The following is a 13,092-nucleotide window of genomic DNA, read 5'->3' as shown; positions in this document are numbered from 1 at the left end:
TATAAGTTTTTCTATTGACGTGAATCCGCAAAAAAATTCAACATCTTTCTATCAAACGAAAACTTAACAAAACACTCATCTAAAGTGAAAAGTTGCATTTCTGCACTTATACTTTCTGTACTTTTAGCTTGTCTTGTTACTCGTACAAACTGGTCGCTCGTGCTATGAAAATGAGACCAATATATTGAACCATTTTATGGTTTTGTTTTCTTTTAAAGAAGACTTTTAACGTTCGAAGCTATTTTTACAGCTAGTTGTAAACCTAACTGAAATGTTATATAACACAGTAACCCAAGTCTTCCTTCTAATCTCAATATAACTTCAATTAAATCCAAACTAGCTAAAATTATCATTTTGCATATACAGTACATTCTCGTAAACTAACCGCCTACCTTTATCAACAGGGAGCGTGACCTATAGGCTACTTTAGTTAAATAGTCACTTTCTTAATAAATATGTAGGCTATATTTCTTAGAATGAAACATCCGTTGTTCAAGTGGCGCCCACGACAGCTTTACGTCTGAACTAAAACAACAAATTTCATGTCGCCAACTTTACTTCACAGCTTCAGCAAAAAGATGTGGGCGACATACGACTTTATAGCTGTAAGCTTCCCAATAATAACTGATTACTTTCTTGACTTTAAATTCCGCATTTACACAAGTCGTTTACGGCAAATAGAAAGACTTTCGAACATTGCGATATTGGCACTAATCAGTTTTTGGAATGTTTAAGTGCAAGCGATGAGTTTCTAACAACTAAAAAGTTTCTTACGATGTGGTAGTCTTAAACTTTTTCATGTACCTACTCTTTATAAAGTCAATTTTTTTCTCTCCCACGAACTGAATTACTAAGCCGGAATAGCTATTGGCGAGTTGGTTCCAAAATTATCAATGCAAAATTTCTGAAAGGTTTTGGTGCTGTGTGTTGGCCGCGAGACTGGCGGAAGAACGTATAGATTTTAATGCGGGAAGTCTTCTAATTGCAATCAGGTCAGGCTTCTTGTCCAAGCAATTAAAACTAAGCCGCTTTACGCTGTGGAGTCTCTATGTGGGCGAGTTTCAAAACTTCCCAACAGTTTCCTCGACACTTTTACGGAAATTATTTAAACCCTTCTTTACTACACAAGCTTTTGAGTACACATGACGTCATTAGTTATGCTGTTGCGTGCAATCATGATGTGGCACAGTTACAAAGATCCACTCCCACTCATTCAGATTACTGTAAGTGATTAGTAAATCGCATGAGCATTATAACTACAAGCAAGACCGTTCCAGCAATGATTGGCTTGAAAAGGTGACAACCTTCAATTGTAGTAGTACTACAAAACAACGGATATTTATGATATCACAAAGGTCGTGAATAATTGATAAGTTTTCAACTCAAGGTTATGATATGATGACTTTAAAACTTCGTTTGAGTTACACTTTAAAACTGTACATTCTCTACGACATTTGAGCGAAATCTATGTAATTATTGCTACGAGTAGTTCTTGCTTATTGACTGATGGCTAAAAAAGATAGCTTTTGCATTTCAACTCGGTTACATAATACTTAAGATAAGAAACCGATAAAAGCAAACAACAGAAACAAAACAATGCCAGACCTCAAACCAAAAAATTTTAAACAAACAAACAAACGAAAGGACAATAATTTCAAATCTAACAACATGGCTTAACCTGCCAAACAAGTTAAAACAACACACAAGCATCTGTGGATAATTTGCCAGCAGTATGACGTGTTCTTTATAGCCGGCAGCTACGGCAGAATGAGGCGATACGTAAGTATTACGCGTCCGCTCAATCGAATTTTAGTAAGCCTACAGTTCAGTTAAAAGCTTGAGGCCGACTTAACGACAAAGCAGAAACTGTTGGTCAAGATTTTGTTGTAGGAATATGTTTGCTTAGCGTTGAAAAATGCATGGATTTACCTACATGAGCCAGATAGTTATGGCCAGCCTGATAGCAACATGCTTACCCGGATTAGAGTCAGCGTCGTTATTTCGAATAAAAGTCGGCGCGGATTTGCAAGGAAATATTTTGAACTTCTCACCACTCAGCAAACGCAGCGTCGATGAAACCCAACCCAGCGATGAAGGAAGCGCATTTCAGCCGGTTTGGGAGGATTCAGGTCCAGATCACGAAGTTGGACCAGGTAGGAAGTAAAACTTGGCGGAATTCTCGTTTGGGATCAAAGTATAATAACTTTCAACAACGCACCAGAATGCAGCTGCCAAAGTAACCGTGGCCCATAGCGATGACAGGATATAACTATAACCTCACAATATCAATATGACAACGCGACAGAGAATAGCTTACCTCTACGACTAGCCTAAGTCTTTTGCGGCTAATCTAACACAAGCTTTGCGTTTCAGAATCGCCATCAGTACTGTTTGCCGAGAATGATACATTCGTCATTATTAGAAAAGTGAATAGGCCTACATCGCGCGACCCATTTCCTACAGGTTCGTTAAAGAAAACCAACTTACATCGAAGGATCATTTTTAGGAAATGCCCAGAAGCCTACATAATAGCAAATGGTCGTCGAATGTAAAAAACAGCGATGATGGTATCTCAAAGCCCAAAAAATGCTTAAATAAGCTTTCCAATAAATATTACTCAACTTAATATGGTTATGTCGGCACACTTTGGTTATGATTCAATTTGTTTTAAAGTGACGTCATCAAATGTTTTCCTTCTTCCGGACGAGATGAAGTTTTGGAAACTTTTGAGTAAGTTGTGTGTATAATATTTTAACTTTTAATTTGCCTGGTGACAGGTTTTGAGATGAATTGCACATTAAAGAACTGAGTCACGCGAGCGGCCTCAAATTTACATCTAAAATAGATCCAGGTCTTTTAAAGTCCTATATAAGGCATACCAAGTAGACTAACAAGCTATTATTCAAATGACATATCAAAACATCTAACAATCTTTGCTACTCAGATGGCTTCACCGACTCAACGTGGACAAATGAAACGACAACAGACAGTCAACTAGAGGTGTCTATCCTTGCCTTAGTCGGAGCGTTCTTTACAACGAACTGGGTCTGGTGTATGGTGGTGGTAATTGCCGTGCTTCTGCTCTTCTGTATTCCGGGAATGGTCGCACAGATCTGCGGGAACAGATACTACCGAGCTTACAGGTTTGTTTGAGTCCAGCAGCCTTCCACACTGAAACATGCACCAGTGCATTCATCATAGTTTATGTAGGTGTAATGCATTTCTTAATTATCTCTCTTGGGTTTTTCTTTTGATTCGAACAGAAGGGAGAAGCGGAATAAAGCGGAAGCAAAACTCGTCGAAGCCAAAGATTCCGAGTTCAGTTCAACAGTGACGCCAGAAAGCGATCGCTCCATACGTAAGTGCGGTATAGACCTATATTTCTAGTCGGTGGAAGGCTTGGGAATGTGTTGGCTATACTGAAGTTTATGTTATCGGTCACATCAAGTTACGAAGGCAGCGTTTTAACGTTTTAAACATTTACGTTTCAGCCCACGCCTTTCAAATGCTTCCTCTGCCTGATCCACCGCCTGCGATTTTGCAAGAAGCGGATGGCATTTTTGCGCCCACTAGCGAGCCTTTACCACCGCCTCCTGAGACGAATTATCTGATCGAAGTTCCTTCAATTGCGCAAGTCGAGCTTTATTCGAACACGCCGATTACGACTCCTGTAAAGTACACGAACCCTGCTGTGTGCAATATCATCAATGCCAATGTGCCAACGGGAGACCTGGGCCCAACCCCGGGATTTAGTACTTATCCTCGCCGGAGCAGGTTGCTCCAAAAGCCGCGGGTTGCGGTGCCGCTCGGTGCTATCAACGAACCTGTCGTAGTTTACCCAGTGGAGGCAACAAGTGTCACAGATAGCAAGCCAGAGACGAGCTCGAAAATCGACGCCACGCAGATGGCGATAGGTGCTGAGATGATAATTGACAGCAACATGACTAATACTGACAAGAAACCTCGACAGCGGCACCGAGTGCCAAGAAAAAAAGCGGTGAGGAAACCGCCAGAACGCCCTCCAAAGCCGAAACAATACAAGATACGTCCAACTCCTGAGAAACGGGCGAGAAAAAAGAATAAGGAATCGGACGGTAAGAAAGACGAATCTAAGGACAAACAACCAGAAGAAACAAAGAGTGAGAAGCCAAATCAAAAGAGACAGAAACGGAAAAAAAGAGAGCAAAGACTAAGAACAAAACCTGTCGACCCGCCCATTGAAGAAAACCCGGTTCAAAAACAAGACGTCATTAAAAAGTCTCCCACAGGAAAGAAGACGACAAATCCGGAGGTAAAAGATCTCCGTAGGAAGGAGGAGTTACTCCGTCAAATCCTCCAAGGACTAAACGAAGCAGAAATGTTGCAGCGGAAGCTGGAACGAACGCGAAAATGGACTAAAGACCAAAAACTTCATGCGGTTCAACGCCTAAGAGACAAAGAGAAATCTTCATCTCGTGGCCGTGGGAAGACAAAGCAAAATTCTTCCTCGAGTTGCAACGACGTCTTGTCAGACACAACAGCGCCATCTCGCAACAAGACGAAAACAACATAATGACGAGTTATAGTTGTCAAACTTCGTAAAAATCGTTTCCTATTACTCTACTCATTGTCAGTGCCAGATAAAACCGGTTTGGTGCAACTCGTGTAAATTTTTTAAGTCTTAACCAGGTGTATTTTATTACTTACATTCAAACGATAACTAATGAACAGAAAATATAGTATTTACATTAAAAAAGATGCGATGATACATTTCAAGTACAGGATAATAAAACAAGCGGTAATGGTAACTAATAAACGCTAGTAAGATAACGAAAGTTGCACTTCATAAAGCCTAACATGTGCCTGAGAGTTTTAAACAAGAAATACAGAGCAATGAAGTAAGTTTCACTTTAAACGAGTCAAACCACTTAAAGCGAAGTATTCAGAGCATGTAGTTAGCAGAGTCGTTGTAGTATGGATTCCTATCTTTCACCAGCTTGCTCAAAATCCAGTCCAGAATGAAGGAGAGCAAGGCTATAACGTGGATGGTGAAGACGAAATAGAGTAAGATACTCACCAGGCAAGACAAGGCTGCCGCATGCATTCTGCCTGGTCCTCTGCTGACTCTGTTATGCGTTGATCTTTGTTAGATCTATTGCTATTGCTGTTACTACCTTGCACTTAACTACCGACCCAGCCTACGTCTTTCTAAAGCAGTGGTTCTTAACCTGGGAAATGCACTGATTCAAAAGTTACAAGTAACACTTCCAACGTTTAAAAATATACTTAAACGTTATAATTTCTTGAGCCGTGCCCTTAGTCGAATCAATAATGAAAGTTGTTTTAAATAAGCTCACAGTTTGCATTCATTTACTGAATTTAGCCAATTAAAAGCATTCAATCTAGTAACAATAAGTATAAAAATTTCTTTTGTAAAAAAAATTTGTTGTTGAAAATTTTTGGGGGTTAAATTAAATAAAACGAGGAAGGTTAAGAACCGCTGCACTGAAGTTCTTATACTGCCGTTGCTATCCTTCCTCAGTTGTGTCGTAATGATAACTTACCCTGGATCTGGCTCGTCAGACTCGTAAAAACTGTTGAGTTCAGTCTCCACGCATGTCACATAACCAATCTCGACAAACTGAATAAGAGCAAGAAAGAGGAAGACACAAACTTTCACTATCTTCCCTTTGAAAGGCCAATTTCGCTTCTGCGATCTCTTTTTCGGTTTGTCTTCATCTACCTGAGCTGGGGGGTCGGTAAGTGGGACTGAGTCGTACTCGTTGCATGACTTGGAAAAGGACAGAGCAGAAAACGCAGATGGATCAGGTGCTATTGACTTTCTCTTCTTACGATCTTCTACATGTTTGATGAATTGCAATCAAACCCAAGTCAAGTTACATGTTCTAGCTGTCACTACAAGGGCATTAAACCTCAACACTGGAACACGCCAAACTCCTTATTAAGAATCTGTATCTGTTTGGTTTCTGTTAAGTTTTTATTTAGTTACTTTTTTCTGTGGTTTGGGGTTATTCCAGTGTGGGTAGAGAATCACTGGGTTTTCCATTAAAGTTATAAGCATATGCATCAGTACAGAGCAGTGCAGATATGTGTCTTGTGACCTGATGCTGTTTCATACAAGCGCTTCTATAATAATCTTATATCAACCCTTTCTTGATTTAACCCTCGTCTAACTGTGCTATGACGTAATTTTAACTATGATGTCAAAATACGTCTTCTACTTACTTTTGTCGGTCTTGATTTTTCTACTCTTTACTACATTGATGACGTCACTTCGTATTTTGCGCCATCGCCGGTTTCCGCATTCCACAATCGGTGGATCGTCCGGTTTCCTCCCTATCCATATGGGCCCACTCCTCTCCACAACCTTCAAGAGGTCCTCCGTCGTCCTGAAGTGAGAGCCAAAGTTATGTTTTGTCATCCCGGACTCGGAGCTGGAGTTTTTTAAAACTTTCCTCTCTCTCTTTGGTAAGAATTCCCTGATCCCAGATTCGGAACCAGAATTCTTCAATATTTTTCTCTCTCTCCTCGGTGTAAATTCCTTGATACCGGATTCTGAGCTAGAGATTTTTTTGATTTTTTTCTCCCTCTTTGATGTGGATTCTCTGCTCCTAGACTCGAAGCCAGAGTTTTTTAAGCTTATCCTTTCTCTCTTCGGTGTGAATTCCCTGATTCCAGATTCAGAGCTGGAGTTTTTTAAGATCTTTCTCTCTCTTTTAGGTGTAGATTCTCTGACTGCAGATTCCAAGCCAGAGTTTTTTAAGATTTTCTTCTCTCTCTTTCCCATCTGACCAGAGGGTCCGGGTACATCTGAAAACTGATACAAAACATTGTTAATAACACCACTTATGTGCCAGTACACATGAATGATAAATAAATGATGAGCATCATACTCATAGTAATGATTTAAGTATAAATATTTTTCGATGTGGTAATGACAATGTGAAAGGGCAGTATTTAAGAGTGATAATACAGCATGACCAGTTGACTATAATTACATAATAAAGTGTGATAGTTGGTAAAAGCAAATGCTTAACCTTAACAGTGATCAAAAGAAAAAACTGATTCAAAATTTTCATGTAACAACACAATATGACAATCATAGTACCTCAGCTAATTCTTCAATTGCATCTTTCTTTTCCTGAGCACTGTCACCTATCTCATAAGCGTTTCTTGGTGTGTGTGTGTTACTTAGTGTGTGTGTTTTACTTAGTGTGTGTGTGGCAGATTGTGTTGAAATTACTTCTCTGTTGACATCAACAGTGGAAAAGTTTGCCATCATTTCCTTGACGCTGACGATGTCGTCCTCAGTAAAAAAAGTTGCATTGGAAAAACCTAAGCAACAGCAGTGAAAACTAGTTACAGGCAAGTAACGAGCTTGGGGCACCAGAGGAGGTCAAGGGGGGGCTGAACAACAGCTACTACAAATGCGTTACTTATAAAAAATGTTAAGCATAATTTCTGCAGAAAGAGTGGGGTAAATTTGTTTTCAGGAGGGGCCTCACATAGTTCCGTGCCCGAATAATATGCAAAGAACTGTTAATTACAATTTGATGAAATATGTTGATTGTTTGGATGAGTTCAAAATTCCTGAATCTGTTTATGCCCAAGCCTATAACTTGCATCTTACCAAGCAGAGTGTCTCTTGATAACTGCAGATAATACAGCTGCCACAACTTACATTCCTCTGCGCACTTCATGTGTCGTCTGCAGCATTGACGAGGGCAGCACATATCCTCCTTAGTAGCGAGAGATCTCCTGTCGCCTCCGTCGTGGGGTTCAAGCGCGTTCCTAGCGGGTGGAGCCTCGTGGGCCACTTCAAAGCATTCCGCTATCATCGTGTTGTCTCGAATGTGCTCTGGAGCCTGGACAAAAAAAAGAACATAAAACAACTGTCAAATACAAGGCACAACTGGTGAGATTCAGAAACCTATTTCTGTCAACGTTTCTCTAACCCATAGCTTCTTCAGAGCAATCGGAAAAGTATTTAAATTTTTCACGAAAAGTATAAAATTATAATTGCTTGGTTATAACTTAAAAACTTAAACAGTTCTCATTGCCCTGATGAAGCTATGGGTTAAAGAAACGTTGACAGAAATAGATTTCTGTAGTTCACCAGTTGTGTCTTGTATTTGGTGTTATTATGTCCGGTGCCAACCATAGCATCTTCAGAAAACAACTGCGTTTTATTTCTGAAAACTCAAACAGCTCATTTTAAGTGATGGTGTTCTAAAATGATCTGTTTTCTTGAATCTACAACCGAGCCTGGCAAACTAATATTATTGGATGCTATGTTAGCTTTGTATGAGTATTGACAAAATAAAATCAAAGTTTCTTTGTGCTGATGTAATAACTACTTAAAATAACTAAAATAAAAATAACAAATAAATAAATAAATCAAATAAAAACAATAAATATATCAAATAATAAATCAAATAAAAATAACTTCTGGCGTTTGTCTCTCTACTTTAATGAGGTTTGTGAGTTGTGGCAAACTTACACTATCGTTTACCATTGTGACTGCTGGCTTACCTGTTGCACAAGCCGTTCACAAAACCTTGCAACCCGCACCACTTCTCCCTTGCCGTCAGGTGCGGTGGCAGGCGGCGGCATCACAGGCGCATCTGTGGATTGTGTGTGCGACTCGTGCAAAACTTCAGGATGTTTTATCCCACTTGGTCCACTCAGAATACCTTTGACAAAAAGTGATATTTGTTGTCTATAATACAGAGGCTTCCAAACTTTTTTGGTTTGAGGCGCCTTAAATTGTGTACCAATTTCTGCTTTCTATATTGTTTATGAACAAGTTGCTTACAGGTGATGTTGTTAACGGTAGGCTTATTCTAAAAAGGTCTACTTGTGGGTTTTAAAATTAAAACACAATTGTCTGTCATTAAAAAATTATGCTGCAAAATCTTTATTTTGTCTGACACTGAGAGGGCACAGATTCTTTTCAACATTATTGTATGTATGTGGTGTATGTCCTGGCTTTAAACAATAGCCGAGTGTTACGCGATTGCAACTTACTGTTGTCTCTAAGCCGAGTCATCTTTGTTCTGACATAAGCAACAGACCGTGCAGTGATGTGGTCTGGCGAGCAGTTCGATATCATCGGCTCCATACGAAGTTGGCGAGTGCTTGACACGCTGGATGCTATGAAATGGCACTTGCTACAAAACATTAAGACTAAGTATGATTGAATCGTTAGCTACCTGTGTGTACGCTTCGACACTCCAAGGTACGTAGCATCAGGCTATTAGAACTTGTACGGGCCACTGCGGTGCATGGAACACAAGGCCCCATAGACAAGCTAGGTGCTGTAAATGACCTAAGCGAAACCTTTTCTTCCACTTGAGCAGGAAGTGAACTGAGGTAGGTTTTCTCGAACTCTTTGCCTCCAACAATTCGAAATAATCTTAAATATTTTAAATTAAATATTAAGCTAAATTAAATATTTAAATATTAAACACCAAAATACATGAAGGATGCAAAGATGTAAAAGTAAAGACAGATTTCCAATTCAAACCGTTTGACAATAGCAAAAGCAAGAGCAAGCATCAATACCTAAAAACAACTAAATGTGTTCAAATGGAAAATATGGCAAACTGATTCTACTTTACGGTCAGTTTTTATACTGTTGTGTAACATATAACATTGGCAGTTTCACCTGCACCAAAGCAGAGATAGAGGACAGACCAACAAGTTGGAAATTAGAGCAATCCAAAGCACACTGATCAAACACAAAACATTCTGGAAAAAGCCCTGAGCAGTCACAAAAGTTATGGCATCATAAAGATTAAAATCTTCGATCTTGATGAAGTCTGAGGTAGAAAAATAACAGAATCTGTGATAAAATTTATTAATTGAATGTAGTACAAATCCTCCATATGCTACACATAATTGCCTCGTCGATGAATTGTGTTGAAAAGGCGTGTTACATGTTATGTTACATATTCAATCTCATGAAAATCACCTGATGTGGGGAAGGAAGGCTGCAACGCACCTTGTATCCCATCAACTCCCAGAGCAGATTCAAGATCTACAACATGGCATTTACTAATCGCCAAAATCCATCTTATTAACAATATTTTGGAGATTGGATTGGCTTTCAGCCCACTTAAGTATTGTAATCGCTTTGCCAAGACACAGCAATGTTGCATCGGACAGTCAACCTCACCAACATTGACCTGCTGTTCTTAGCTACACCGTCAACAATATTAGTAATTAGGAAACATAAATACATCGTACTGAATGCATAAGCGGCAGATATGGCGACCATCACTGTCAGTTGGTCCAAACACATAACCATCGCGTGATCCAAGCGTGAAAAATTAGACCATGGATCATGCCATTTAGAGGACATTGAGCAAAGGTAATGCAGTGGACGAAAGCCCAGTTTTGCTTGTTTCTTAAATCTTAAAAGCATATTATCGTTATCTATTTAGAAATGTTGAAAATTTTTGGAAAGTGCAGGAAATGAGAATGGATGGCACCTTGCTGTTTCTCCAGTAAGCGGCATGGAAAAGGCAACATCACGCGCACGCAAAACACTAGCTTTTCCGTGTTTAAATCCACGAATCCCTGTCACTCCAGAACCTGGCAGAGAAATAAACAAGTTAATTTTTTAAAATCTTAGTATAAGTAAGTTTCTATGCATGAACGAACTTTACTTTCAACCAAAACCATCACCTTGTCACTCAAGTATTTTCAAACCTGTTTTTGCAGTCACAGAATCTAGGCCGACCCACATGCGCAGTCCAGTGCCAGGTGCATTAAGAAGGACATTTGAGGCATGAGCTTTGAATGCACCATGAGAACTCTTCACAGGTAACGCTTTTAAAGTTTTAGCTCTATAATTCAGATATCACAAACAGTTAGTTGTTTACCATGAAAGCATATTTAACTAACAAGAAAATAAAATTTTCGAATAGTAACTTAGGAAGTTGACGAACAAAAACATCCGAGATTCGCATGATTGCTTTGCCTTCTTCACATGAATCATTGTCACAAGCGATATCAATTTCATTTAAGCTCCCAATATTTAGCTGTAGGGCTACTCCCATATTTACCACGGCACCAGATCTGTAATATACGGCATGAAGGTTCGTTAATTCTACGATAAGATAATTAGCAGTAAAGTATCTTGTTGGCTTCTTACTTGAAAACATCACCCAACAAGTCACGGTACAAAATAAGTGGTCCATCTCTAGCTGACCCACGCAGTCTAAAAATTAGGTCTGTAGTTCCTTTAGTAAAGAGCTTGTCTTTTACTTTAAAAGTTAAACAGAACACATCATCCGAACGCCCCACTCTATCCTGGAAGTATATCACCTTGCACTGTTTGAACAGAAGATAATTTAAGTCAAAGCAACTGATTTGAAATCTTTTACGTGTTACATTTTTGAAAGCGAAACGAACATAAACAAAATTAATATTAATTATAAGCAGAATATATGCTTTAAAATCCTTCAGTTTACTTAATGTGTAAATATTCAGTGCTTATTCAGCTAATGTTTACGTAAACTAAACATTTCAAAATTTAACTATTTCTGCAAACTACTCTTCCCAGACACTCTTAATCTTACCATGGAAAGCTCAGACTCGTCAAGGCAAAATGCAATCAAAAATACAACCAAGTAAATCATAAACAGAGCTGCGGCCAAACATAATATGGTAAATTCTTTTGTTGGCAGTGGCGGGATGCTCATAATATCTTCTTGGCACCAATCTTTTCAGGAAAGTAACTTAAATATATCCAGCGACAAAATTTTCTGTTTTAAAAGAATTAGCTTACCAGATTGGGTACCCTATACAAACAAAAAATTTAATTTTGTGCGGGAACATTATTTTCCCTGAAAAAAAAAACAAATCTGCAACTGAAATAAAATTGTTTTGAATTCATACACTATGTTAATTTTAAACATTACTCTCTGCCAAAAAAATTATTGCATTGTAAAATATGTCAAAATTTTTTGTATACTACAAAATTGCTGATTCAGCACCGACAAACATGGTTACCAAGTGTTTTTGTGCAAACTCGTTCTCTGTACAGGCCAAGTTTTATCAGTCTGGTATTCTATCACACCATCCACAAGCAAACATCAAAAAAAATAAACTGAGTCAATTGATGTCCCTAAGATGTAAGCGTGTATTAAAACATCATTTTCATTTGGTAGGCTATGCTCAGCACTCAACAGACTTCAAATGCCAAATGCACAGATCCATACCATGCAACCCATTGTGGATTAGAAATATACTGCAGGCTAGACAAGGTTTGGCCCTGTTCTAAAATACGCTTACAGGTAGAACATTATCTATCCAAAGTCCAGGCCTATACTAATGCTGCTGCGGATTTGATTAAAATGCACGGCTTTAAAAAGTACTAGTACCTATACACATAGCAAAATTTCTACTGTAAATCTTTAGTAAAGCTTACCGCAGTCCACTGATCCACTACACAAGGCCTTGCTCGTGTGAAGTTTATTTATAGACCAATTCACAAAAGCATGTTGTTAGACTAAAGACACAACGCATTTAGAGCACATAGCGCATTAGAACAATTAACTTGCTGTTATCTGGCAGCCTGGTATTGATCTTATGGACCTTACCCCCGACTGTAAATTATGGCAGTTTTCGACAAGAAATAGTCGTGCATAGACGCATATTTGGCGTGCCCCGAAGCCTTAATGTTTTGGTTTTTTTATTATAATCTGGCGTTCAAACAACCAGTTTTTCTTTGTCACTTATACATCAGCGTGAAGAATTGGACGTGAACGTTGATGAATGTCCTGCGTGCAGCTGCCAGCCTGCTACACTTTCCACTATAAACTCCTTTCCGACGTACCGGTACTAGCCTAGGCTACTCCAAAACCCAAACGGAAAGTTTGTATGTTGCCGGATAAGTTAAGACTATGCGCCAACACAATAAACTGGCGCAGAAGTAGTCTATAATATAAGCATTACACTGGCGTGGTACAAATTTTGATGTTCGGTTTAGTAGCGTACTTATCCGGCGACCTACTGTAAAAGCTATCTATTCAATAAGGAGCGAACGCAGTGCAAGCTACAACGTTGGACAAGAAAAACTTCAAG

The 13,092-nt window shown here is 39.0% G+C and overlaps 2 protein-coding genes across 2 annotated transcripts; one reads left to right on the top strand and one right to left on the bottom strand.

The window, feature by feature from the left end:
• Positions 1 to 1,728: 1,728 nt before the first annotated feature.
• Positions 1,729 to 4,639, top strand: LOC143448108 (uncharacterized). Its single transcript, XM_076947801.1, has 6 exons — positions 1,729 to 2,153; positions 2,374 to 2,463; positions 2,674 to 2,730; positions 2,945 to 3,143; positions 3,264 to 3,358; positions 3,492 to 4,639. The coding sequence occupies exons 1-6, from the start codon at positions 1,916 to 1,918 to the stop codon at positions 4,550 to 4,552; spliced, it is 1,740 nt and encodes a 579-aa protein (XP_076803916.1). The 5' UTR covers positions 1,729 to 1,915; the 3' UTR covers positions 4,553 to 4,639.
• Positions 4,640 to 4,921: 282 nt separating this feature from the next.
• On the bottom strand, positions 4,922 to 11,864 carry LOC143448124 (uncharacterized). The gene is made up of 16 exons (XM_076947802.1): positions 11,586 to 11,864; positions 11,159 to 11,337; positions 10,936 to 11,082; positions 10,714 to 10,850; positions 10,494 to 10,596; positions 10,249 to 10,415; positions 9,974 to 10,039; positions 9,668 to 9,821; positions 9,213 to 9,415; positions 9,028 to 9,153; positions 8,533 to 8,693; positions 7,682 to 7,865; positions 7,109 to 7,335; positions 6,226 to 6,817; positions 5,544 to 5,838; positions 4,922 to 5,105 (listed from the first exon to the last, which is right to left on the bottom strand). The coding sequence occupies exons 1-16, from the start codon at positions 11,706 to 11,708 to the stop codon at positions 4,922 to 4,924; spliced, it is 3,048 nt and encodes a 1,015-aa protein (XP_076803917.1). The 5' UTR covers positions 11,709 to 11,864.
• Between the last annotated feature and the right edge of the window lie 1,228 nt (positions 11,865 to 13,092).

The sequence above is a fragment of the Clavelina lepadiformis genome, chromosome 1 (assembly GCF_947623445.1).
Source record: "Clavelina lepadiformis chromosome 1, kaClaLepa1.1, whole genome shotgun sequence".
Classification (NCBI taxonomy): Eukaryota; Metazoa; Chordata; class Ascidiacea; order Aplousobranchia; family Clavelinidae; genus Clavelina; species Clavelina lepadiformis.
Note: the sequence above shows the minus strand (reverse complement) of the source record. Positions and strands in the feature narration are given on the sequence as shown.